The 27831-nt window shown below is 45.5% G+C and overlaps 1 protein-coding gene across 1 annotated transcript in view; it reads left to right on the plus strand.

Moving 5' to 3' along the window:
- LOC123593587 (histone-arginine methyltransferase CARM1-like) overlaps positions 1-27831 on the plus strand; it is a 246751-nt gene that overhangs the window by 129778 nt on the left and 89142 nt on the right. The window contains exons 4-5 of the mRNA XM_045469666.1: positions 16099-16205; positions 16738-16842. Coding sequence (XP_045325622.1) covers positions 16099-16205; positions 16738-16842 — 212 coding nt within the window. The remainder of the gene's footprint in view (positions 1-16098; positions 16206-16737; positions 16843-27831) is intronic.

Consider the following 27831-nt stretch of genomic DNA (forward strand, 5'->3'; position numbering starts at 1 on the left):
TTCTTTCAATCTTGCGATGCTCGAGGTCAAGTACTGATGGTTTTCCTTTGTTTCCCAAAAGATGATGCTGAAGCTTAAGTGTGTGGTCTCTCCTTGGCACCACGATTTGGGGCTGGCTTTCTACATGCTCACCAGCCACCTGCCGGAGCTTGCCCTCACTGCCACCATCAGGAGCTCACACAGAGAGCTGGCCATAGTGGGGAGGTGTGTGTGAGTGAGGCATGCAGAGCATTGAACATGCCTGTGGACCATCTGCAGAGATCCATAAGCAAGATGTCTCCAGCAGCTTGTTAGTGAGCTTCTTGATGGAGTCCATAACCCAAGTTAGTAGGATTCTTGTCCCTTTCATGCCCTCTGTGAGTCCTGTCTGCCGCTCTCCTAGTCTCTTCCCATTCCCAGTCATGCTTCTCATGATTCGGTAGTCTGGACGGGGTGAAAAAGAAGTGAACATCTTTGGCAGCATTCCGCACAGCTGGAGAAGCTGGGAACTTACACACTCTCGCTTTCCCCCGGGGTAGAAATCACGGGCAAGAAGATCTCTCCTAGCCTTAAGAGGTGCTTTCCTGGAAGAGGAGTGACGTGGGTAAAGTCAGACTGTTCCTCTTACCCCCTCCAGTGTGTCCAAATTCGTATTTTATTTTTTTTGCTTTGACAGTGTGTTGGCACGTACCCACTGAAAACCTGGATTTCCACAAAAGTGCTCTCATCCACAGGTGATTATCCAAGATAGTGTTTTCTTGGGGACTCTCAGACCACAGTTGAGAAGGGCTGGAGCTAGTTCATAGGTCCCTGCAGGGTCCATTGCTGGAACCAAGATCTTTGTACCTGGCACCTGACACATGGCGGGGTGAGACTCTGCCTCTTTTTGTGCACAGGGCTGGATCCCACAGCTCCCACGAAGGTGCTTTAGGCCATGCGTGGATGCCAACTTTTTGCTGGGGGATGGGTTGGGCGGTAGACACAAGGGATGTCTTACTCAGGTCTGATGCTGACATCACTGTAAACTTGGTGTTCTTGTTGCTTTACTGTGATAAGTCATACATTGTGTGATGGATAGTTACCTGGTTTATACGGACAGTTATTGATCAGCTCGAGTATTTTTTAAAAGTTTTGGGCATAATTTTCCCAACCTAGAATAATGGAAAACTAGTCTCCAAAGAAGGGAATTCTGCATTTACACACATAAAAGCCATGGCTGTCATGATTTTGTAGTGCTGGGCATAAAAAAAAATATTTCTCTGTGTAGTCAGTCTCTCTGGCTGCAGCTAAGTCATTTCTCTGTTAGTTATGTCACCTCAGTCTAGTACCTCTGAATTCTGTCTTTGTTCCTTTTGTCCTCCAGTGTAGAACATGCTCTTCAAGAATGTCCTACTCTGCCTCTCTCTCTGCCCCTCCTTCACTCTGGTGTTTTCTCTCTCCCTCTCTCTCTAAAACAAAAAGAAAAGAAAAAGGAAAAAGAAAAAACAAAGTCCTATGTTTTAGAATTCCCCACTTTCTGGAATGTAGATGCTGGTAGGGGCAATAAACATTGGCCTCGCTAATGTGACTCGGAGGAAACTGTGTCTGTATCCCGCCTTCATCTGTACCGCAGAGATCATAACACCTCCCGGCAGTGGGGATTGAATTAAACAACACCACGAATGTGCAAATATCGAATGGAGCAGTTCATAAATATGTGCTTGCTTTTTAACCGCGGCTGAGACTGGTAGCAGGAAGTATCTCTCTTCTCCACTCCTGATTGCTCTTTTGTGTTTATCTCCCCTCCTGCTCTTTCCCCCAGCCTCCTCCTCTTCACTTTGGTTCCTGGGCAGATGCTACTATGAAGACAGTGCAGCTCCCATCTGCTTTCAGCATATGGGACCGACACTGTTGCTTCCAAAGTCCTTGTATTTGCTGTTCAGAGCCGGGGGAGGGGGAGGGTGGTTATTGTGTGGAAAGTGAGGCAGAAAGTTGCAGACCGATTTAACCAGTCTGTTAAATCTTCCTATAGTAACGGTGGAATCAACAGATCGATCTTTCTGTCCGTCCCTCCATCCGTGAGTCCAGCTCCCGATTTCTTCCACCATGAAAGTGGAGTTTCCGCGCATATTTCTGTAAGAAAATTAAAATCCGTACATTTCAAGATCAGGGAAAATATAGAAAGCACAGAGAACTGAGGCCACGAGGACATTAAAACACCAATCTGCATAGCACAGGACCCACAAATACTACTGCAGACCCATGATTTTGGCTCTCAGCATCCTGGCACCTAAGCAAAAGGGCAAACGTGATCAATTTACAAGACTCCCAATGCCCACAGGGGCAGAGCAGTGGCCAGCAGGCAGACTATATCAAGCAAGGCTCCTTTTGGCATTAGATCTGAAGAAAGTTTCTCAGCGTGGGCCCCTAATCATATGTGGAACATCCTTCAAATGAGAGTATCAAGAGTTCTAAGCTCAGTGCTCATTCGAGAGCTGGCGTGTAGTTAAAGCTTCAGCTAAGTCACCCCCTGCACACACACACACACACACACACCAAACAAAAACAAAGCAAAAAAACACAACACCTGCTGGCTTTGGCCATGAAAAGACTGCCTGTAACCAATATCATTGAGTGTAATCCTCCTGACTTTGGGTCCATGGTATACAGCATTCCATATGAGGAGAGTACAGATGGATGTTGACCAAGGAGCGTTCATTCAACTCGACTATACCCATTGGTTGCTTATCACAGAGGTAGATGCTTGGGCCCGTTTCTCATGGAAGTAGATGGTGGGGCCAGTTTGTGAGGAGAGGATGATAATGCAGGCCATGCTATGGGCATCCTTGCTGGGCAGGATTGTTCTTCATCTATGGATGTCACACTCCTGAGGTCCCTAGATCATCTCTAGCTGTAGGGGAGGGTTAGGGGAGGTAGATGCCCTGATAGAAACTCATCTTCAGAGCTGAAATGACACTCAGGACAGTCAGCAGCCCCACAGTGCTGGGAAGGTGAGTTGTTCAGGAATGATCCTGACCCATCCCTAGAGCTTATCTAAGAGCTGTAGACTTAGAGTTTGAATGTGCTCTCTTGAGCATCTGCACAAAATAGCCAAGTAAAGTCACTGCCAAGAAGATCAACAGCTTCTTCTGTAAGCTCGAAATGAAACTAACATGTGATGGAAAAGGGAGCATGGTAAAATTTCGTCTATCATTTTCTGTAGCTTTTCTGATTTCATGATGCTTGGAAATAGCATAGATGCTTGGAAATAGTTGATGTTTTAAGTTGCAGACTTGGTGTCCACTTAATTTTGTAGTGGATCCTGGGGGATATGGGAGCACAGACTCAAATGCCAGCAGGGCCCAGGCCGGGGACAGAAGTGCCCAGAAGAGGGCCGGTTGCAAATATGAGAAGTCTGCCGCCTTGGCCACCTGGAGATCCGTTTGCATTCAAAACACGACAGCAGCTCCTTCCCTTGTGGTGGTTGTTGCCACGGAGAAATTCAGACCCAGGGATATCCTGATGCACACTTTTAGCCAGAAACTCACATTTCCTGTGAAATTTTTCTGGTTTTTAAGACACAGGATGGCCAAATTTAAAAATGCCTGAGGGCTGGATTTAGCCTGTGCTCAGTCATTTTGCACCCAATGAACCAGCTATATAAATGTGAAAGAGAAAACAACAGAATAGCAAAGAGATTGAGCTACGAAGGCACGTGCACATCCCTGCTTCCAGCCAATTACAGATTCGTGTCATTGAGAAAACCACCGTAGGTGAGTTTCTCTCTCTCTCTCTCTCAAAAAAAAAAAAAAAAAAAAAAGGAAGACAAGAATAATTCATTGTAAGGTAGCACAGCTGTGTAGTATTATTGTTAAATCCATGTTTGAGTGGAAAAGAGCTAGATCTTATAAAGAGCTAGCTTTGAGATCTTAAAAGCTCGATCTAAAAGTCCCCTATTGGGGTGCCTGGGGGCTCGGTTGGTTGAGCGTCTGACTTCGGCTCAGGTCACGATCTCACGGTCCGTGAGTTCGAGGCCCGCGTCAGGCTCTGTGCTGACAGCTCGGAGCCTGGAGCCTGCTTGGGATTCTGTGTCTCCCTCTCTCTCTGCCCCTTCCCCACTCATGCTGTGTCTCTCTCTGTCTCTCAAAAATGAATAAACGTTAAAAATTAAAAAAAAAAAAAAGTCCCCTATTGTGGGACGCCTGGGGGGCTCCGTTGGTTAAGTGTCTGACTCTCGATTTCAACTTAGGTCACGAGCCCATCATTCATGAGATCAAGCCCCAAGTCGGGCTGTGTGCTGACATGTGGAGCCTGTTTGGGATTCTCTGTCTTCCTCTCTCTCTCTCTCTGCCCCACACCTCTCTCTCAAAATAAATAAATAAACTTTTTAAAAAAGTTGTATTGGGGCGCCTGCGTGGCTCAGTCGCTTGAGCGTTGGACTTCGGCTCAGGTCATGATCTCGCAGTTCGTGGGTTCAAGCCCCGCGTCGGGCTCTGTGCTGACAGCTCGGAGCCTGCTTTGGATTCTGGGTCTGCCTCTCTGTTTATCCCTCCCCCACTTGTGCTGTCTCTCTCTTTCTCTCTCTCTCTCTCAAAAATAAATAAACATTAAAAAAATGTTTTAAGTTGTTTTGAAAACGCAAAAGATGCTCCTTGTCATCTGAAGTGGTCTTTTTATGTGACTTGAAATCTCAAGTCTGTCAGGTACAAAGTACCTTCTTTCCTGTGCCTTGGAACAGGTACAGATGTGCTCAACTGAGTTTAGGGTCCTTCTGTCTCATCCATTTACAGATAATACATAAAGAGAATCCCAGAGAGATTTTTTTTTTTGTCTACCTATTATACTAAGTTTTCACTTGGCTAAATGAAGTACCCTGAACATTATGCTCTGACAGTACAGGCTGCTGTTCCAGTTTTTAACATTTTATGTTGGATTATATTAATGCTTACCCAGAGTTAGTTGTTTGGAGAAAGTAGGGAATATGGCATCAGCAACCATAAAAATGTTGATTTTAAGGGGCTCCTGGGTGGCTCAGTCGGTTGAGCATCCGACTTTGGCTCAGGTCATGATCTCGCGTTTGTGGGTTCGAGCCCCGCGTCGGGCTCTGGGCTGACAGCTCAGAGCTTGGAGCCTGCTTCGGATTCTGTGCCTCCCTCTCTCTCGGCCCCTCCCCTGCTCGTGCTCTCTCTCTCAAAAACAAATAAAACATTAAAAATTTTTTAAATGTTGATTAAAGTTGTTAAATGTCATTAAATTTTTTTTAATGTTTTATTTATTTATGAGAGAGAGACAGAGACAGAGAGAGCATGAGCAGGGGAGGGGCCGAGAGAGAGGGCGTTACAGAATCCAAAGCAGTCTCCGGGCTCCGAGCTGTCAGCACAGAGCCCGACGTGTGGCTCGAACCCACAAACGCGAGATCGTGACCTGAGCCGAAGTGGGATGCTCAACCGACTGAGCCACCCAGGCGCCCCCTTTTCTTTTCCTTCTTGTCATGATAAGCATACTCTTTAGTCCCCATCACCTGCTTCACCCACCCACCCCACCCACCTCCTGTCTGGTAACCATCTATTTCCAGAACTTTTTTGGGTGTGAAAAGGAATGCAATCAGCAGTTTCTGCAGGATAACCTCCCTTCAGAGCCCCAGAGCCCATCCACTGTATAACGGTGTCTGAGTCTCTTCCTTCAGCCTGCGTGACCCTGCTGTCCAGCAACTCATGCTTTTTTTTTTTAATTTTTTTTAACGTTTATGTATTTTTGAGACAGAGACAGAGCATGAACAGGGGAGGGTCAGAGAGACAGGGAGACACAGAATCCGAAACAGGCTCCAGGCTCTGAGCTGTCAGCACAGAGCCCGACGTGGGGCTCGAACTCACGGACCATGAGATCGTGACCTGAGCCAGAGTCGGACGCTTAACCGACTGAGCCACCCAGGCGCCCCACCAGCAACTCATTCTTAACTAAGGTGGGACACAGGATCCGATGCTCTGCTGGGTGGGATATGGGAATCCAGTGGTAGAAACAGAATGCCAGGAGGTGTGAGCAGGGCCAGATACTGTCAGCGAGTGCAGACAGGAATATGGAGCTGGTAAAAACGTGCCACATCAGGGCTGCAACATGATCCAGGACCGGTAGTGTTGACTCAGTCTGCTGCTGGGAGCAAAACGAGGGTTTGGGCTAGCCACAGCTCAAACACTGCAGAAGCCACACAGCTGAATGTGTGTTTTCCATGGCTCACCTTTCCCCAGTTGGCCCCTTGAGGCACACAGATCTTCTCACTTGTACTTCCCGTTGCCATTTATTCTGTCATGTTTCCACTTCTCTCTCAGCACTGGTCAGCTGTGCTTTGGTCTATCCTTACTCTTTTTTCTTCTGCTGACAGAAGCCCAGTTTTCCTTTGGGTTCAGACAGGGCTGACTCGAGTCTGGTCAATGGGCACGGACCCCTGGCCAGAACCACGGACTCAGGAAGGGGTCTTTAATTGAACAGGGTTCAATGAGGTTCGGTCTGGGGCTTTTGTTGGAACGTTTTAGAAAGATTGGCTCTGCTGGGGTGGTTGCGGTGTCGTTCCGGAGACACTGGTGGTAATCTTGTTCTGTGATGGGTCGTCTCGTTCCTCCTGAGCGTGAAGCCTGAAGCGAGAAATAGGGATTAAGAAAGAGGGAAAGAGACCGTGATAGAAAGATGGGGAGGCAGTGCTAGGAAACAGAGGGAGAGGCAGAGAGAGGGTGTCTCAGCGCTATCCTTTGAGATCCTGGACACGGCCATTCCTGAAAATGGAATTTTAATCCTTGACTTGTCAGTTTTGTGAGCCGGAGCATTTCTCTTTCAGTTCAACTTAGCTGAATTTCCACCACTTGCCAACCAACGAGTTTTCACTGATGTCCTTTGCTTAGAATCTTGGTCCTGCGTGGGGTCAGTCAATTATCCCTCTGTCCAAGGCTGACCCCTGTTCCTTCTGCTTACTGGAGACCACACAGTGCTTAGATTCTGGGCTTTTCCTGTCGGCGGTGGAGCACCAGGGCGGGAGGATGAGGATCCCACGGGGATGAGGGACTTGGCTCAACCTTCAAACAAATGAATGAACCTCCCTCCAAACCTACCTTCACAAATGGTGAGGCCATTTTACATGTTTAGGTCAATGCTGATCATCTCAGTAAGTGTTTAATTGGTTTTTAAGATATGCATGAACATCGCCTCAGAAACTTGATAAAATCTGTGACCCATTTTTTTTTTTTTTTTTTTTTGCAGAAGTCTCTAAAGATTTATAGATGTAACAAGTATAGAAAATACTCCCGAATGGCTCTCCCCAGTGCCTTGTACTAATGTTTTGGTTGGACAAAAATAGTGTTAGGGAAGTGGTATATGGATCATGAATTACAGGTTTGGATTGCAAATTGCAAGGCTCGGAGAGAAAAGCAAAGCGAGTCGAACATTCAGTTTCTGAGAGTGCCTCAGTACTTTTGTTTTGAGAGAGGCTGATTTGGCAGTTGCTTTCAAGGAATGCTGACAAGTTTTGTTTTGTTTTTGTTGTTTGTTTTTTTTTCCCCCAAAAGGAGACAAAAACAGTATGAGAGAGAAATTAGCTGGACGTTTGGTGAAGCCGTCTGTTTGTCTAGTTTTCCCATGCGTACAATAGAAATATCCAGTGTCTTTTTTTTAATGTTTATTTATTTGGTTTGAGAGAGAGAGAGAGAGAGAGAGAGAGAGGGCGAGTGGGGGAGGACTAGAGAGAGAGGCAGAGAATCCCAACAGGCTCCACGCTGTCAACGCACAGCCTGACGCAGGGCTCGAACTCACAAACCGTGAGATCATGACCTGAGTCGAAATCAAGAGTCGGGCGCTCAACCGACTGAGTCACCCAAGCGCCCCAGAAAGAGCCAGTATCCTGTAATAGTGCTCCGTCGACCGCTCAAGGAATCTACTTTATGTCTAAATCCTTCTGCTACTTTACTAAGAAAACCTGCTTGTATAAGAAATAAGAAGGGCCGTCCTTCAGTTGAATTTCAGCAGCAGAGTCCCCTGCAAGTACACGTGTGGGGGGTGTGTTCAGAGAGAAGACCAGCTTGCAGCTGTTGGCCTCCTACCCATACTGCTCGAATGATGCCCCCATGGGTACACCTGTTTGTCCAGCTCTGCCCAGATAGGAGGAACAGTGTAACCCATTTCCATCCCGAGACGGGGGGGGGGGGGGCACCCAGACTGTGAAGCTAGGGGAAGGAGAATTGAATGGGGCGAGTCATTGCTTCGTTGTCTCCTTTGTGTACTGACTACAGGAAAATAGATCGCTTCCTTAGGTGCCCAGCACGCTGAGCTTGATTTGGCAAACTTGAGCTGATGAGCTAGAGAAAAAAATAAAAGAGGCTGTCGGTAAATGAGTCACGATAGCCCCAAAGCATGTCTGCTACAGTGTTTAGAGTTTGACATATTATTTAAAAAAAAAGAAGAAGAAGAAATCCACACCGCGATTATCATACTGTCAGTTATGTATTTTCTGGTACAATTTTGGGACATGTGGCCAGAACAGGTGATGCAGTCAGACAGGTATTACCCTTTCCTGCAAAGAAAGATGCTTGGTAAATAAACTCTGCATGGAAAGCACTACAGACAGTATCTCTGGTAAATAGCAGCTATTTAAGAGAAGCGAGCAAACAAAAACAGATCCCTTCAATCTGGTCTTTTGGAAGGAACAACAATAAGGAAACGGTGAATCTCCGCAGTCTATTGATCCGCGAGTATGACTGCATGCTGAAATTGAAAAGTAATGGCTTGGTACGAAGAAGCCGAAATCGAGCTCGAGAATCAAAGGAAAATGATGAGAGCCGTGGCTGTAGCACGGTTAATATCTACGTGGTAGAGAAAATTGCATCTTTTTGTTTGTGGTGAAAATGACAGAACATGGCGGTTTAAGCCGGAGCGGCTGCCCTCTTCACAAACAGTGTGGATAAGTGTGTCCTTTGAAAGAAGTCCCCTTTTGACTCACGATTCATGCCTTGCCGGAGGGACTTGGCTTTTGTTAGGAATAGAGGGCATTTCCTCCTTCCTATATGCCCCGCCCTGTGCTTCGCTTCTGGAATCTACCCAACTGGGACCTCTTTATTCCAGAGCCCTGGTTCTGACCCCTCTCCTCCCACCTTTTCTACCCTGAGCGGCCGGAAGGAGCCAATATGCAAACGTGAACATCCATTTAGACTTAATTATGTTCTAAACAGCGGGCCTTTCTTTTCTCTCCTCTGGGAGCCTTCCTGGCCCTACAGAATGAATGGCATCTTGTAAACAAATGATGCCTGCAGATCAAAAAGCTTTTTCATTAAAAAAAAAAAAAAGAAAAAAAAAGGCGCTTCTTGCCAAAATGTTCTCCAAAGGCAAAAGTATCTGCTGGATTTAAAGATTCCTTCGCTCCTCTTGGCGAAAGTCCCTCCCCCTAGTTTGGAGAATCAAGGAAGAGAAGTTGCGTCTGGCTGCGTCTCATTTTGGGTCCTCCACTGAGAATTGCCACAGACGGGAGGTTTGTGTCTCCCCAAAGTTCATATTTTGAAACTTCATCCTCAATGTGGTGGTATTTGAAGGTGGGGTCTTTGGGAAGCGATTATAAAAGAGACCCCGGAGAGGTCCCTTACCACTTTCACCATGTGAGGACACCGCCAGATGCGAGCAGTCTGCAACACTAGGGCCTGACCATGCGTGGCACCCTGATCTCAGAATTCCAGCCTCCAGACCTGTGAGAGCTGGATTTCTGTTGTTTATAAATCACCCACTCTACGGCACTTTGTTAGAGGAGCCTGGATCGTTTAACACAGCGTCCTCCAGAGTCCTTTCTTCTGGACACTGAGGGGAGGGAGAAGTCAACAATTCAACTTCTTGTCCTTTTAAAAGTGTGTTTAAAAAAAATCCTTCAGGTCATGATCTCGCGGTTCGTGGGTTCAAGCCCCACGTTGGGAAGCTCGGTGTCTGTGTCTCTGTCTCAGTCTCTGTGTCTCCTTCCCTCTTGGCCCCTCCCCTGCTTGTGCTCTGTCTCTCTATGTCTCTCCAAACTGAACAAACGTTAAAAAAAAATAATTACAACAAATTTTTTAAAAATCCTCATACCTCGCATGGAAACACAGACATTTTCTTTATTTGTACATATTCATTTAACCACTGAAAGTAAAGGTAAGGGTGGCTTGTAAAGAAAACATTTTCCTGGCAGCCCTTGGGACAGAAATCATCATAGGCAGGAGTTAATTGATGCTGCTTCCTGCAGTTTCCTGGATGCTTCTTACTTTCTGAATCTCATAAATACGTCGTAAACTTGTTACACAAGAGACTCTGAAAGAGTTGTGACTGTAGTGTCTGTAGTGTAATAATATTGGATTTTGCAAATAGCAAACATCATAGAGCTGACAGGTACAATTACTGTTTATTTTGGAAGGCTGGTTATGTGTTGCATGGATACTGCTGTAACCTAAAACTTTGTTGGAACTTCTCTTTTGCCGTCGTCTCCTTTGGAGACGGTTGTCTCCTTTGGAGTCAGTTGGTGAGTGACACAAGACTAGCCGTGTTACTTGATAGTCATAATCTTGTTTGTTAACCCAAAATGATACTTTTCCACTTGTCATGCATCCTGTTTGCTAAATTAGGCACCCTTTATTTTTGGCTGTATTAAGAGCTCAGATTTCCCCCAAAGTATGGAGATGGTTGAGAATATTCAAAAGACTGTGTGTTGAGCAAATGAATTTACTGTAGGCTTTGAAAGCCCAAACAGCTTAGATGCCCAGGATTCAAAGAACTCACACATGGGTGACACAAACCACAGCTGGCTGTCTCTGTGAGATCAGAGGGAATTGGACAGGGGCCAAGAGACCAGAGCTGGGTAAATATTACCTAATATCTTCTGGTATTTTTTTTAGTATGTCTGAGAAATTTCATTTCATTTCATTTCATTTCATTTCATTTCATTTCATTTCATTTCATTTTTTGGTACATTTGAACATTTCAGTAGTCTCAGCAGATTTCAATTATACAATCCACTGTTAGCGACTGTAGTCGCCATGTTATACATTAGATCCTCAGACCCTGTGCATCTTGTAGCTGAACATTTATATCCCTTTCCTATTCTGCCCCACAGCTCCTGGCAACCACTTTTCTACTCTCTCTTTCTTTCTAGGAGCTTGACTTTTTAAAAGAAGATTCCACGTGTAAGCGATAACGTGCTATATTTGTCTTCCTCTGTCTTACTTCATTTAGCATAATGCTGTCAAGTTCTATCCATGTGGTCGCAAATGGCAGGATTTCCTTCTGTCTCATAGCTGAATAATATTTCATTGTGAAGAACAGATATTATATAATATGTAATATACATATATATATTAACATAAAGTATTTCTCACATCTTTATCCATTCATCTGTTGACAGACACTTAGGCTCGTTCCCTGTCTTAGCTACTGTGAATATCGTCATAATGAACATGGGAGTGCAGACATTGCTGAGATAATGATTTCACTTCCTTTTGGATTATATACCCAGGAGCGGGATTGCTGGATCAGATGGTAGTTCTATTTTAACTTCTTGAGGAATTTCCTTACTGTTTTCCGTGGCGGCTGCACCGGTTTACATTCCCGCCAACAGTGCACGAGGGCTCCCTTTTCTCCACATCCTCACCAACACTTGTTATCTTTTGCTTTTTGATGATTGCCATTCTGACAGGTGGGAGGTGATGTCTCGCTGTGGTTTCGATGTGCGTTACCTGATGATGAGCGATATGAGGCGTCTTCTCATGTGTCTGATGGCCATCTGCATGCCTTTGGAAGAGTGCCTGTTCAATTCCATTGCCTAGTTTTTAATCAGATTGATTAGGTTTTTTTCCTACTGTGGGGCTGTGTGAGTTCTTTATATATTTTTTAGATATTAACTCCTTATCAGATGTGTGATTTGCCAATATTTTCTCCCATCCTGTAGGTTGCCTTTTCGCTTTGTTGGTATTGCCTTTGCGGCACAGAAGCTTTTTAGTTTGTTGTCATCCCGCTTCTTTATTTTTCCTGTTGTTGCCTTTGCTTTTGGTGTCAAATTCAAAACATCATTGCCAAGACCAATGTTGAAGTGTTTACCCCATTTTCTTCTAGAAGCTTTATGGTTTCAGATCTTACGTTCCACAGTTTAATCCGTGTTGAGTTGACTGTTGGGCATGGTGTAAGGGGTCCAGTGGATATCCAGAGGCGCGTGTGGATGTCCACTCTGCCCAGCATCATTTATTGCAGAGACTATCCTTTTTCCATTATACCTTCTTCGTTTCTTTGTTGTAATTTTGGTTGAGTATATAAACATGAGTTTACCTCTGGGCTCTTTCTTCTGTTCCATTCATCTGTGTGTTTTTATGACAATGCCATAATGTTTTAATTACTACACCTTTGTAATATAGTTTGAAATCGGAAAGTGTGATGCCTCCAGCCTTGTTCTTCTATCTAAAGAGTGCTTTGGCTGTTGGGGGTTTTGTGGTTCCATACAAATTTTAGAATTGTTTTCCTGTGAGAAATGCCCTCAGAATTTTGATAGGATGGCACTGAATCAGTAGATTGCTTTGGGTAGTGTGGGACACTTTCGTCATATTAATTCTTCCAAACTATGAGCACAGGATATATTTCCCCTTATTTGTGTCATCTGCAACTTTTTTCATCAACGTCTTACAGATTTTAGTATGTAAATGCTGGTGTCACTTCCTTGATCCCGTTTATTCCTAAATATTTTATTCTTTTTGATGCAGGTTTAAGTGGGATTGCTTTCTAGTAGTTCATTGTTGGTGTTTAGAAACACAGCTGATTTTTGTATATTGATATTGTATCCTGCAACTCTATGGAATTCATTGGTTATAAGAGTTTTTTTGGTGGAGTTTTTAGAGTTATCTATAGATAATATCATGTTGTCTGCAAATAGAGACAAATTTGCTTCTCCTTTTCCAATTTGGATGCCTTTTATTTCCTTGTATTGCCTAATTGCTCTGGCTAGGACTTCGAACACTTTGTTAAAAAGGAATGGCGACAGTGGGCATCCTTATCTCGTTCCCAGTCTTAGAGGAAAAGCTTTCAATGTTTTACTGTTGAGTACGCTGTCAGCTGAAGGACTGTCATGTATGGCTTTTGCTGTGTTGAGGTGTGTTCCCTTTTTACACCCAGTTTATTGCAAGCTTTTATCTAACAAAGTTTTAAAACATTTTTGAAGTTTCCAAATAGTACCCAATGTCTTTTGAAGGGAATAAAATGCAAATATAGAAAATTGTAGTTGAATAGAGTTGGTACTTTTGACCCCCTGTAGAAGTTGACAAGGAAATAATTAGGTCCAAAATTTGAAGGAACATGGTTAGAAATCTTGTTGAAATTAAGATCTCCTAAGTCTGTGAAACTGTTGCCTCTGGGAACAAATCGGAAAAACAAGACCAAAAGGAAACCGTAATTAATGGGCTCTATAGCTTTATGTGTAGTCGAGAGATTCTATATGAAAAGTACTGGCCAGAAAAAGCTAACTATTGTTCATGAAAAAGCAGGCTGTAGGAAGGCCTGGGTGGCTCAGTTGGTTAAGCATCCGACTCTTGATTTGGGCTCAAGTCATGATCTCAGGGCCATAGGATCGAGCCCCGTGTCCGGCCTCACACTGGGCACAGAGCCTGCTTGAAATTCTCCGTCTCCCTTACCCCATATCTTCCCCACTCACAGGCATGCGCGCACGCACTCTCAAAAAAAAAGGAAAAAAGAAAAAAACAGGTTGTAAAACAGGAGAGTTCAGTACTATTGTAAATAATACAGAGAGAGAGAAAAATATATGAAAAAAAATTACTGGGAGATTTTATCCCAAAATATTAATAGTGGTTATACCTCGGAATTCTTTTTGCTTCTGGGCTTTCTTTTCTGAATTGTTAAATTTCATATGATCACATTATTTACAGAGTTTTTTTTTTTAATTGTAAAACAGTCAAAAGGTAAATGTCACGGGGGAACAGAAATACCGATTCGTCTGTTGATTGCCCACGTAGGAGGAAATCGTAAAGAATTAGAGTCTCTTTTACTGTAATATAGAGTTAGGATACTTGTTTTGTACGGAGGTTCTGTTAACTGGAGTTCTCAAGAATGTCTTGTCATCAGAGTCACCAGGGACAGAGTTAAAGATACAGGTGCAGGGCTCTGTCATCCCAAAATAGTACGCCAGGGTAGGCACTTGGGGTCCAACTGTAGGGAAATGGCATGTCCATCTGAAACATACATCCATTAACAGTCATGTCAAGAGACTACTTAAAAATGCGGGAAGTTATTCATGTACTTTTTTCTTCTTTTTTTTTTTTAAATGTTTATTTATTCCTTTTCAGAGAGAGAGGGAGAAAGAGAAAATACGAGGCAGGCTCCACTGTCAGCACAGAGCCTGACATGGGTCTTGATCCCATGAACCGTGAGATCCTGACCTGAGACAAAATCAGGTCAGACACTTAACCAATTGAGCCACCCAGGTGCCCCGATAGTATCTTAAATTAAAAGATGTATTTATAAAATAATGGGATGAAATTGTGCAAAGAGGAATTTTTCCACACACACACACACACACACACACACACACACACACCAAGAGAATATACACTGAAACGTGAACAGTATTTAATAGCTTGCATAATGAGATGATTATTTTTATTTTCTTCATTTGGGTTTGTTGCATTTTGTGAATTTTCTACACTTTTCAAATACTGATTTTGTAATTATGCAAATTTGTTTGCATTTTTAAACATTATTTTTGAAAAATTTTTAAATTTTAAATTATTTAAAAAATTTTGTGTTTAGTTTTGAGAGAGACTGAGAGTGGGGGAGGGGAAGAGAGAGAGGGGGACAGAGGATCCAAAGTGGGCCGCGTGCTGACAGCAGAGAGCCTGAGGCAGGACTCCAACTCACAAACCGTGAGATCCCGACCTGAGCTGAAGTCAGACACTTTACCACCTTAGCCACCCAGGCGCCCCTCAAAGACATTTCTAAGGCAAAAGTCACAAAACTTGACAACCTTGTAGGCTGTGTTAGCTATTAGTGATTCCACTTTGGGGATTCTTTTTGAGCCTTCACTTGTGTATTTTTTTCCTCAAATAATAGAAAGCTTTGCCTTGTATTCACATATCTTCAGTTATTTTCCTTTTTCTCTGTACACCTAGAGAAATGTGAAAAAGAACCCTGTTGTTACAATAGAATGAGATTATATAGATATACATATGTATATATATCCATTATATGCATATTTTGTATTCACATATATATTTTTTCCTTATCATCAACAATCACCTTCCCCAGAGGACTTACGTAGAATAAACCTGTTTAGCTTGGTGAATGTGTGACGAGGAGGATCCCATGAGCCCAGTCTCTATGTGTTCCATTAAGCTGTCTTATGTGATATTGGTGAATGCAAATATGTGTGACAAGTGTACGTAAGGGTGTCACATCTCAGAGTGGCACCCATAGCCACCTTGCCGTTCCTTATCATGTGTATGTTTGGGGATGAACATGCCCTTTGAATCTTCTTTTTTTTTTTTTTTAATTTTTTAATGTTTATTTATTTTTCTGAGAGGGAGGGACAGAGCGTGAGCAGGGGAGGGGCAGAGAGAGAGGGAAACAGAGAATCCGAAGCAGGCTCCAGGCTCTGAGCTGTCAGCACAGAGCCCGACATGGGGCTTGAACCCATGAACCGTGAGATCATGACCTGAGCTGAAGTTGGGTGCTCAATTGACTGAGTCACCCAGGCGCCCTTCCTTCCTTCCTTCCTTCCTTCCTTCCTTCCTTCCTTCCTTCCTTCCTTCCTTCCTTCCTTCCTTCCTTCCTTCCTTCCTTTATAAGTTTATTTATTTTGAGAGAGAGAGAGAGAGAAAGAGAGAGGGCATGAGCCAGGGAGGGCGGAGAGGGAAAGAGAGAGAATCCCAAGCAGGCTCTGCACTGCCAGCGTGGAGCCCGATGCAGGGCTCAAACCCAGGATCTGCGAGATCACGACCTGAGCCGAAATCAAGACTTGGATGAATGCTTGACTGACTGAGCCACCCAGGTGCTGTCTGCCCTTTGAATCCTCTGTTTTCCCAGAATTTTGTAAAGAGCGTAGTGGTGAATTCTGTGCTTCCCTCCGTGTAGAAACGGGTCTGCTTTTTGTCCCTGCAGATCTCAGCTCATTTTCAAATACCTTGAAAAGCTGCCGGAATGAGAAAAAGGAGTCCTCGGTGTTCAGCCAGCGGACAGAAGAGGCATCAGCCGTGCAGTATTTCCAGGTCAGGAAAGTTGTTCCGGGTGGAACTGAGTTTCCATGTGACGCACACCTGCGGATACACCTGAGTGGGCTAGAGGGCTGGCTTGCCTGATCAGGATTATCATCGTCACTGCCTCCTGCTCTCCTCCCGCTCTCACTCAAGACTTCTGTCCAAGTCCTATTTTTCTCTCCTGGCTCATGAGACTCATTAGGGACATCCCTTTTGGCTCTGGCCTTTCTCTCTCTTATCGCTGTTACTCTTGACCCTCATAGCCTCTGCTTTGAGGAGGGACCCTGGGCACTTACATGTCTGACCAACATCGAGGCCTGAATCTATCTCGTGAAGCAGCTGCTGAAAGTCTGGGGTCCACTTACAGTTCTAGACCTTACAAATAGAGCTAAGAAGGACAGGTCACTGTGTCTTTCAGAGCCTCAGCTTGCCTGTGTATTAGGTTAAGCCTACCTTGACCAAGGTGGCTCTCAGAACCATATGTGCATGAAGGTGATGACTTATGGGTTGTTGACTGTCCCTGTCCTTGTCTTTCCCCCCACAGTTTTATGGCTGCATTTCCCAGCAGCAGAATATGATGCAAGATTTTGTGAGGACAGCCACTTACCACAGAGCCATCCTCCAGAACCACATTGACTTTAGAGACAAGGTAATGCCAGCAGCATGTTATTATCTCAGACCATTTTAAGAAGGCTTGTCAAAAACGAGAATCAAAATTAAGCTTTGGTAGAACCACCGTATGACCCAGCAATTCCACCCCCTAATTATACACGCCAAAGAATTGAAAGCAGGCATTCAAACAACTATTTGGACATGAATTTTTTTTTTCAACGTTTATTTTATTTTTGGGACAGAGAGAGACAGAGCATGAACGGGGGAGGGGCAGAGAGAGAGGGAGACACAGAATCGGAAACAGGCTCCAGGCTCTGAGCCATCAGCCCAGAGCCCGACGCGGGGCTCGAACTCACGGACTGCGAGATCGTGACCTGGCTGAAGTCGGACGCTTCACCAACTGCGCCACCCAGGCGCCCCTGGACATGAATGTTTATAGCAACACGATTCACAATAGCCAGAGTGGAAAGAACCCAAATGCCTATCACCTGATGAATGGAAAAACAAAATGTGGTACGCCCATACAATGGAATGTTGCGGGCATCGTTCGTATTTACCTTATCCATAAAAATAAGGCAGTGCTGATACGTGCATCAACCTGGGTGAACCACAAAACCAGCTGAGTGAAATGAGTGAACGAAGCTCATAAAGATGATTCCGTTTACATGAAACATCCAGAATAGGCAAATCAGAAAGGAGGCAGACTCGTGGGAGCCAGGGGCAGAGGAAGGGAGAAGTGGGGAGTGGTGCTTAATGGGTACAGCGTTTTTTTACGGTGCTAGAAATGGCTGGAAACTTGAGACAGGTAACAGTTACATAACATAGGGAATGTGCCAGATGGCACTGAATTTTACAATTTAAAATGAGTAATGGTTCGTTTGACGTTATGTGAGTTTTACCTCAATAAAGAAATTAAGTTTCGAGTGCCAGGAACTCAAGAGACTGAATGACCATCTCTTGGTGCATGGAATGGGTTAGGACCTCTATTCCTACCTAATGAATAGCTCTTATTCAGTCACTGTCCTTCGATTTTTTTTCATAGACTCCACAAGTGCCTGCACTTAATTCCTTCACAAAATGCATCTGAATGATGAATGACTGCTAACACGTTATGAAAGTATTGTCCATTATTATTCTCCTACCTGTTAAATACAAAGCCAGCATTCAAAATACTATATGGCCCATCTCGGAGGCATGAAGGCCGGTCAGTGGAATCAGCAGTCCCAGGATTTAGTTTTATGTTTTCTCCCTAACTAGCTGTGTGATCTTAGGCAAAACACTAAACTTCTCTGAGCGTCGCAATCTATTCTACTGCCACAGTAAATTGTAGGCCACAGCCTTTGATATCTGCAGTATTAGCTCCTCCGGAAGGGTATGGTAGAACATTGAAATATTGATCCTAATGACTCATGGCTCCTCGTGTCCATGCCTATTTGCAAAGTCCTATAGCTTTCCCTTTCATCAAGAGATAGTCTCATGTTTTACTTTTATCTCTGTGCTGTTCGTATGATCTGCTTTCACCAAAGACGATGACAGAGGTCACATCATGTGGATTTCAGAGCCTAGGGCTTAAGGGGCCTTGTGGCTCCTGGTCTTACCCCCTGGGAACCCTGAGATTACCGTACTCAGTGAAGAAGCCCAGTCTAGCCTACTGGGGGTTGAAAGGTCACATAAAAGAGGACTGAGGCCCTCCAGTCAACAGCCAGCACCGACTGCCAGTCCTGTGAGTGGGGCCACCTTGGCCTGCTGTCTAGCCACCCCTGCAGCTGAATGCAGAAACGTGAATGCATCCAGGCAAGATCAGCAGAGAAGCTGCCTGGCCCTCCCGTGGAGTTGACAGAAATGATAAATTGTCTCCAGTTTAATCCACTAAATTTTGATGTGGCTTCTTCTGCGGTACCAGTTGATTAAAACAGAGAGAAAATTCCTGAGAAAGTAGCGATAAATGGGCACCCAGCTCAAAGCTGATCTGCCACTGGCCTTCATTCTTCTGTCGTATTCCGCTACTGAGCCCATCAGAGTTTTTGGTACTTTTTATGTTACGTTGGTTATTCCAGAATTTCCATTTGGCTCTTGTTTCATGGCATCTGTTTCTTGCCTGAGGCTTTCTGTCTTACCCATTGGTTTCAGCAGTGTTCACGATCGCTGGTTGGCGCGTCTTTACCATCGTTTCTGTCAGATCATTCTAACATCCGTGTTATTGCTGGGTTGGCTTCAGTTGGTTGCGTTTTCCAAGGGAATTGGAACTTCCCTGATTCTTCATATGCCGCGGAATTGTGGATAGTATTCTGTGCATTCTGAATATTATGTTAAGAGACTCTAGGTTCTTGCTTAATGCCTAGGGAAAATGTTGTTTGTGTTTTTGTGTTCATTCAGCTTGGTTAGGTTCAGGCTGCGAGTTCCACACCACTAGTTGGCCTTCTGAGGGCTCTGGTTCTCACGTCAGTTCGGTTTTCAAAGCCTTTGGCAATGCTGTTTGGGTCTGCGTGTGTGTGTCACCCGATGGTCAGTCTGGCACCTGGGGAGAGTTCTCCAAGTATTGGTATGCTAATTAAGATCAGATTCCTGCCTGTACAGATTGAGGGTGAGCCCAGGAATTTTTTTTTAATTTTTTTATAAATTAATTTTATTTATTTATTTTGAGAGAGAGAGAGAGAGAGAGAGAGAGAGCAAGCAGGGTAGGGGCTGTGGGTCGGGGAAGAGAATCCCAAGCAGGCTCCGCACTGTCAATGCAGAGCCCGACGTGGGGCTCAACCTCACGAGCCATGAGTTCATGACCTGAGCCAAAATCACGAGTCAGGTGCTTAACTGACTGAGCCACCCCAGCGCCCAGCCCAGGAATTTATTCAGAGAGAGAAAACTTTATGGAGTTGCTTTGCCAAACTCCTTCCTCTCCCTGATTTCCCGGTGCTTTCTGATTCCCTGGGACCACTTCTCAGCCTCGGGCTGAAAATCTCGCTCTTTCGTGCGCTTCCATGACTTTGCCTACGCTGGCCAAGCAGAGAGAAGACAAAGAAAGAAGAAAGGCGGCTGGCGGGGCGTTGGTGGTCTCAGCCTTTCGGAATGACAGCATCGAATGCGGAGGTAGGTTGCCTGCCCTCATCGTTTCGGCTCCTGAGGCAGTCACTACCACTAGATCGCTGGGGGCTGGAACACAGAAGAGAGGAAAGGGGAGGGAAAGAAAGGAAGGAGAGGAGAGAGAAGAGGAAAAGAAAAAAGAAGAGGAAGGGAAAACCGGAGCACTTGCATATTCAAGATTGTAGCATCCTTTGTTGATGTTGGAGCCAGAACTACTAGGTGTCCCCAGGAGCTCTTTTGTCTGCACCCTGGTGCCTATTTCCTGTGTGTTGAGTTCAGATCACGGAGGATATGGTTTGGCAGTATTTGAATTCTGGTCTTCCCCAGTCTGCCTGCTACCGTACACATTCTAGAGTCTTCCAAGTACCTGTCCCATGCATTCTGTATTTAGTGGAAGAGACACGGTACAGTGAATTCTCGCCAACTTACCCAGGACCGCTTGCTTTCTCAAAGGCAAAACTGCGTACTCTGATGATTGAGGGTGATAAGACCAGAGATGGCTGTTTGGCCACAGGGTCTCAGATGTCTTGTCATATGTCCTGAGGTGCCCGTCACCCTTGCTTTGCCAGTGGGGTCCTGCCTGGTTAATAGATAGGAAGTAAACATCCCTAACCAAGAGGACCTGATTATGGCGGGTGGACAGGATTAGGGGAGAGGGGGAAAGCTTATTTCTTTTGACTCTCCATCTCGTATTCAAGAGAGTGGGCAAGCAATCTTATTGACCTAAGATAGGGATTTTTTGCTAATTGAAAAAAAAAAATAATCACCTCTAAACTATTGATTGCTTTGTGGTTTGAAGATGTTTCCTGGAGGTAATACTTTTGCTTAGGAAAACTTCTCTCCCTCTGGAGTTGCTTAGTTTTCATCTATAATCTATTTTCTATTATCTACAATCTATTTTCTGTGTTGTCTATAATCTGTTTTTAATTCTGGGATTTATGGCTTCTTAAGACCACTCCCCCAACGACTGATCATATGAATAATTTGCATTCTAATCTTCCACAGAATTTCACATGGATTATGTCACTTGACCCTTTCATTTGTGTATCTTTTCATCCACAAAAATGAAGATACTGGCCCGGATCATCTTTAAGGTCACTAACAGCTGTAACCTCATTTGATTTTGCAAAATATCCTTTTCCTGCCGGCCTGAAATGGGTTTGTCTGCCAGTGAAATAAAATAGACGTCTATCTGTTGGGGTTTATGAAGGTGAAAATTAATCACATGGTTGATAATTAATTATATCTCTTTTCCCTTCTGAGTTCTGAACCAATTTAGAAATAGACCCAGATGTCAGGTAGAAATAATATCAGCTTTATGGTTAGTAGTGCTGCTTGGAGAACAAGGCTTGGACCTGTGGCCAAATAAGGCCTTCCTGTTTCTTTCCCCCACAGACTGAACTTTTCCACCCATTTGTATGCTGGACAGCCAGTCTCCCCAGACAAACCCTGCTATCCCAAAACTACCATAGACAGGGTGTTTTTTTTTTTTTTTAATTTTTTTTTTCAACGTTTATTTATTTTTGGGACAGAGAGAGACAGAGCATGAACGGGGGAGGGGCAGAGAGAGAGGGAGACACAGAATCGGAAACAGGCTCCAGGCTCTGAGCCATCAGCCCAGAGCCCGACGCGGGGCTCGAACTCACGGACCGCGAGATCGTGACCTGGCTGAAATCAACGCTTAACCAACTGCGCCACCCAGGCGCCCCTAGACAGGGTGGTTTAAACAACAAATATTTATTTGTCATAGTCCTGGAGGCTGGGAAGTCCAAGGTCAGAGTGTTGGTAGAGCCGGTGTCTGGGGAGGAGTCATGCCCTGGCTCATACATAGGTCGTCTTGTTGTATCTTCACATGACCCAGAAGAACAGGAAGCGAGTTATTTAATGTCTCTCCGTATAAGGGTCCGAATCCCCTTCACGATGGCTCTGCCCTTGTGACCGCATTCCTTCCCAAAGGCCCCATCTCCAAATACCATCCCACTGGGGATTAGAGTTTCAACATTTGAATTTTAGGGGGACACAGATAGTCCACAGAGCAGGTTCCTTTGATCTTGATTATAATTTTGTGAGATAAAAAGCTTACATCACTGCCACTTTAGAGACAAAAGACCTAAGGCCTGCGGATGCTATTAACTTACCTGATTTGATACAACTAGGAAATGAAAAGGCCAGGATTGGAACCCAGTTAGTCTTACTTTAGAGCACCCCCCCCTACCCAGATATGAACCCCGGAAAGGGACTGCTAAAATTGCCAAGGAGAATTTTGTCTCTCTGAGCTTAAGGACAGCGTGGAAACATTTGGTCACTTAGATATCCCCGTGCACGTAGGAGGCAGCATGGTGCAATGGTTATGGTCGAGTTCCAGAACTGGAAAGCCAAGTTCGAACAGCAGCCTCATCACTCACCACGCACCTGCCGTAGGCCTTTATCCTGTTTGCTTTGACGTCTTTGGCTAGTTGGCTGCTACCGGCTCTGGGCTTTATATCCTTTATCTGTTAGAGTGGCAACTACTTCTTGGAGTCCTTGCTAGGTTAAGATGATACATTGCATATGGAAGGCTCGGTGACCCATGGTAGCAACTCAGTACCTGGTAGCAAGTATTATTATTGTCACTGATGGTGTTGGGCATGGTGGTGTGGGTTCTGCCTCTGCTATAGTTTCAAATCTTGATTTCTTTTTTCCCATGCTGCCTCCCCCACGCACTTTTAATGAAAAGCCTTTCTTGGCCAGAGCACTGCTGGCTGAAGATTCCGTTTGGAATCCATCCAGGAAACTGACCCCTGCTGGAACTCACCCCCTCCCCCTCCTCAGAGTTTCTGTTAATTGCCATCTGGCTATTTTTAGTTTCTTCAAGGGTGTGCAGGGTCCAAGCGGGAAAGTCCATCCTGCTGAGGGTGTGGGGCTGTGTGAACGGTAGGGTTTTAATTTGGAAATGTTTTGACACTTCATTTGTCAGGGCACCAGTTGCTGGAACCTTGGGAGAATAAGCGGGAGCCGGGAGCTTATTACTTTGTTTTTTGTTTTTTTTTTTAAATCAGCTTTTTCACAGAGGAGAGAATCCCCCGCTGCAACAGCTGCTTGGTGCATTCAAATGTGCAGTTGGCTTAGGCCGAAGGGATTCGGGGATTTGAAAGCTTAAAAAAAAAAACCCGTAAATAACAACAACAAACATGCAAAAGCAACCCACTCCCGATTGTCAGCTGATACTCTGATTTGCAGAGCCTGAGCTCCAGGCCCCTCCACCATGACTTTTCTTCGCTGTGGGCTTATCATCAGCTTGGTCAAAGACCCTGGAGTCTGCCTCTCATCCTCCTCAGAAGTTCTCCTCCCGCTTTGAAACGCTGCAGAGCCTTGGCTAAGCCCACACACTAATGAGGTCTGACCTTCATCATCGACAGGAAGAAAGCTGCAGCACAGGCCCGCCCAGGAGTCCTGTCTGTATGGGATGAAACAGCGCTTGCCTCCTTATTTTAAAAACAAAACAAAACAAAACAAAAAAAGGGAGGGGGTGCGCCAGAATAGCTCAGCCAGTTTAAGTGACCGACTTCGGCTCAGGTCATGATCTTGCGGTTCGTGGGTTCGAGCCCCACATCAGACTCTGTGCTGACAGCTCAGAGCCTGGAGCCTGCTTCCAATTCTGTGTCTCCCCCTCTCTCTGCCCCTTGCCCACTCACGCTCTGTCTCTCTCTCAAAAATAAATGCACATTAAAAAAAATATTTAAAAAAAAACAACAAAACAAAACCTCTTTAATGAGGTATGGATCAGGTCAAAAAATGATACATACTTGACATGTGCAACTTGTTGATATTGGAGGCATCAGCGTATATCCGGGAAACCATCACCACAGTCTCCGCCATAAACGTATCCATCACATCACTTCCAAAGTTTCGTCCTGCTGTTTACTTAATATTCCGTGATAAGAACACTCAACAGCAGATCCATCCCCTTAGCAAATGTTTTAAGTATGTGACGCAGCATCGTTAGTAGCAAACAGCGTGCAATGGACATCCAGGAATTCAGAGTTGAGTTGCTCATCTCACACAGCTGAAACTTCATACCCTTTGACTAATGCTTTCCTATTTCTCCTTCTCCCCAGCCCCTAGCGACCAGCATTTGCTCTCGGCTTCAGTGAATTTGACCATTTGAGATGCTTTGATTCAAGGGAAATCGCGTAGCCTTTGTCCTTCTGTGTCTGGCTTATTTGATTGAGCGGAATGCCCTCCAGATTCATCCATGGTGTTGCTCATGGCGGAATCCCCCTTTTAAGGAAGAGTAATATTCATTGTATGTATATACCACGTTTTCAAAAATCCATTCTTTACATCTTCCGCTTCTCGCCCCTGAGCATCATCTTTGACCTGGTGACAGCAAGACCCTTGCTCAGTGCTGTGTAGGGAGGCAGGAAGAAAGGAGATCACTCCTGATTCCTGCTAGGTGCTTGGCATACCTTAACTCCCTTAGTTCTTGTGTGTTAACTTGTTAGCTGCCAAGTTCAAAAGCCAGCTCTCCCGACTTGAGGGAAGGAAAGAGAGAAAATAATTTCTTTAAAGGATACGGGGTCATCAGACAGTAGGCGTGGAGGCTCCGTGACCAAGAATAAGTTCCAAAGTCACATTGTACAATTGGTCTCAGAGAGACAGCAGTGCAGCCAGACATGGGCATCATGCCTGCCCAGCCTTCACCCTCTGGTGCCCTTGAGTGTTGTCCTTAGAACTCCCCTCTGGTGAGCTGGAACCCGGACGCAGTTGTGACCTCCCCTGAGCGGATTCTCTGGCAGCCCCGAATCTTCACATTCCGAGCTTCACCTGCAAAACACATCTTATTGGTAGAACTTCGGGCCTGCCTCTAATTCAGCTTCGAGGGTGCGACAAAGGACCATCAGACGCCTTCAGCTTCCCTGCTCGGAGGCTGGTGCTGCCTCAGAAGTGGGGCGTTGTCCAAACACAGGAAGGGGTTCAGATGCTGAGAGGCATAGGAATGGCAAATGCCCACCGTACCCTGCAGCAAACAACCACGATACCTGTTGTCTAATAGTATAGATAAAGGGACCAGATACATACATTTGACTAACTTGCTTTAGGGTGCACAGCTACTGAGTGGTAGAGTTATAGGCAAACTCAGGTCTCTCTCTCTCTCCCCCTCTCCGAAAGACCTGAGTAATGCCTTTGTTTTCCTATGGCTTGAACTTTGGAGGCTGTTTTCATTTCCTAGGGCTGCCTTACAAGCTCAGTAGCTAAGAACAACAGAAATTTATTCTCTCCCTGTTCTGGAGGCCAGAAGTTCAAAATCAAGGTGTCCCAGGGCCATGTTCCTTCTAAAGGCCCTGGGGGAGGGGGTGGGCTTCCTGGCCCCTTCGTAGTTCCTTGTGGTTGTTGGCAATCTTTGGCGGTCCTCGACTTGTAGATGCATCGTTCCAATCTCTGTCTCCATTGTCTGTAACAATGTCTCTGTGTGTCTTTGTGTGTTAATCTGTCTCTTCTTCTAATGATACCTATTATAATCCAGTATGTTGTTATCGGAACTTAATTATCTATAAAAACCTTATTTCCAAATAAAGTCACATTCATAGGTTTTGGGTGGACGTGAATTCTGGGAGACACTGTTCAACCCACTCTGGAGGCCAAGATTCATGCTAGATTGTATACCACAGGAACTCGTCCCACAGATTGATTCTGTGAGGTAGGGGTGAGCAGAAAGATAGAGAAATGGGCCTTGGCCTTTTTTTTCTTTTTTTTTTTTTAAGTTTATTTCCTTTGAGAGAGAGAGAGAGAGACTGAGCATGAAAGCACGGAGGGGCAGAGAGAAAGGGAGAGAGAGAATCCCAAGCAGGCTCTCCGCTGTCAGCACAGAGCCCGTAGCGGGGCTCAAACCCACAAACCATGAGATCGTGGCCTGAGCCAAAACCAAGAGTCAGGAGCTTAACTGCCTGAGCTATGCAGGTGCCGTGAAAAACGGACTTTGGTCTTAACTGATCTCTTTGGCCCCTTGAGCCTTAAGGGAGCCTCTGCGTAGATTTCCCTTCGTAGAATGTGAAGGGAATGATTCTACGTAGAATGATTCTCTGCGTAGAATGAGTGTGAAGGCAGATGGCGTGTCTGTGCCAGGATTCTCCTGAGCCTGAATAGAAGCCGCTGCCGGAAGACCACAGGGAGAAAGATGCCAGAGCCGGCAGAGGAAACTGCTTTCGTTTGGTATGAGAGCAAAGCGCAGCTTTCAGGGAGAGCCAAGGAGACTGAATACGCGGTGGTTTCAGACTCTTTTTTAGGGCATTTGGGCATGAGGGAGCGGGGGGCTTCCATGCCCTAGATGGATTTCTAGCCAAGATACCTGTGCTCAGAGCCCATCTCTGCGTCTTTCAAGACGGTGACAAGCGCCCTTACTCTTTCTGAGGTTCACGGTGAGTGGAGATGAGACTGACCCAGCCCCGGCAGCACCACGGGGTGATGGCACTATAGCAGTCGACCGTCCGGCCTCCGTGGTTGAAGCCACCAGAGCTTACGTCCCAGCCAATCCATTAGGGGCTGGCTGAGGGCCCCGCCTTGTCTTAGGCTCACCCCAGGCCCCAGACTGCAGGAGCGGCCTCCGCGTGAAACACGCAGGGAGAGGGAGAGAATGGCAGACCCCATCCCCGAGTTCTTCAATCTTCCAACCGGAAGTGACCCACCGTACTTCTGACCACGTCACGTGGGCCGAAGCAAGTCATGGGGTCACGGCTAAGTCGAAAGAGCAAGGAGATGCAATCCTACCGCGTGCACATAAGGAGTACCAAAAATAGTCGGTAAATGGCACTAATGACCATCATACCAGATGCTGCTTTTGCAAAATCGTTAAAGAAGGGACAGATTGCTAAGGTGATATTGTCAATGCATCAGCTGTGCGTGAGAGGGAGCTAGGGGAAAAAACGGGAGGGTTTGAAGGATTAATATCTCACTGCTGTGCTTTTATTGGTTAACTTACTATTAACTTCTGCCTGATGGATTGCCTACCCACTGGATACGAGGCATTTTAGAAAGTTCCTAGGGTTGAATTTCTAAACCTCCCTGTTCCTTCTAAGGCAGTACTTCTGAGGCAGTGCCCAGGATTAGGCAGAACCCTCTGTGCAGCCATCATTTCTAAGGTACATGATTTTGTTTTAGTATCCGCTTTCCAGTATAAGAACGTAAGTAGGCAAACAGGATAAAATCAATAAGCAGTTACATTGGACCACAGGATCCATGAAAAAGGCAGTTGTAAGTACTCTACTCGCACCTGATCTTGTCTAGCACTGAACCGGGAATTGGGCTCTGATGAGCTTAGAACTTGGACTCCTCTTTTCGCTTAATCTGAGCTGTGGACTCAGTGGTCATGTTGGATTTCGCGTAACTTCCGTCATTTTCCTCACCTAGCTTCCCTAAATCACAGATCCTGAGGCAGAGGCTTACGAGCTTGTGCTTTATTAGGGAGGCCGATCTTAGGAAAGCACGTTCAAGGAGGAGGAGAGTGAGGCCGGGAAGGACGGAGAGGGTAGGAGAGCCTATTACTGACCTTGCCACAGCTTTATTAAAACTGATTGCTTGGTGTCACATGATATATTCAAAGAGGCCACATGAGGCCCCTTTATCCCCAAGCCATTCATTGAAGGGGAGAAAAGGGGAAAGACTTGTCCCCTGGGTGCCACACTTGGACTGGCCAAGGTTCGCTTCCACAAGGTGTCAACTCCCTTGTGTTTCAAGGGCACACACGTGCCGGTGCTAAGCGGGTGCTCTTGGGCTTGCCTCACGCCTCAAAACCAGCAAGGAAATTGCGGGAACAGGCGTGGAACAAAATACAGGTGGCGTGAGTGGGGAGCGTGTGCTGTTTTGTCCTGCCCATGACCACCATGAGGGACCGGGGGCGCCCCCGCAGCAGAGCCTTGGGCACTAGTGGCTGTAGCAGTGGCAGCGGCAATGAAACTCAGCTCCAGCGTTC

This window comes from Leopardus geoffroyi, chromosome D4, assembly GCF_018350155.1.
Source record: "Leopardus geoffroyi isolate Oge1 chromosome D4, O.geoffroyi_Oge1_pat1.0, whole genome shotgun sequence".
Taxonomy (NCBI): Eukaryota; Metazoa; Chordata; class Mammalia; order Carnivora; family Felidae; genus Leopardus; species Leopardus geoffroyi.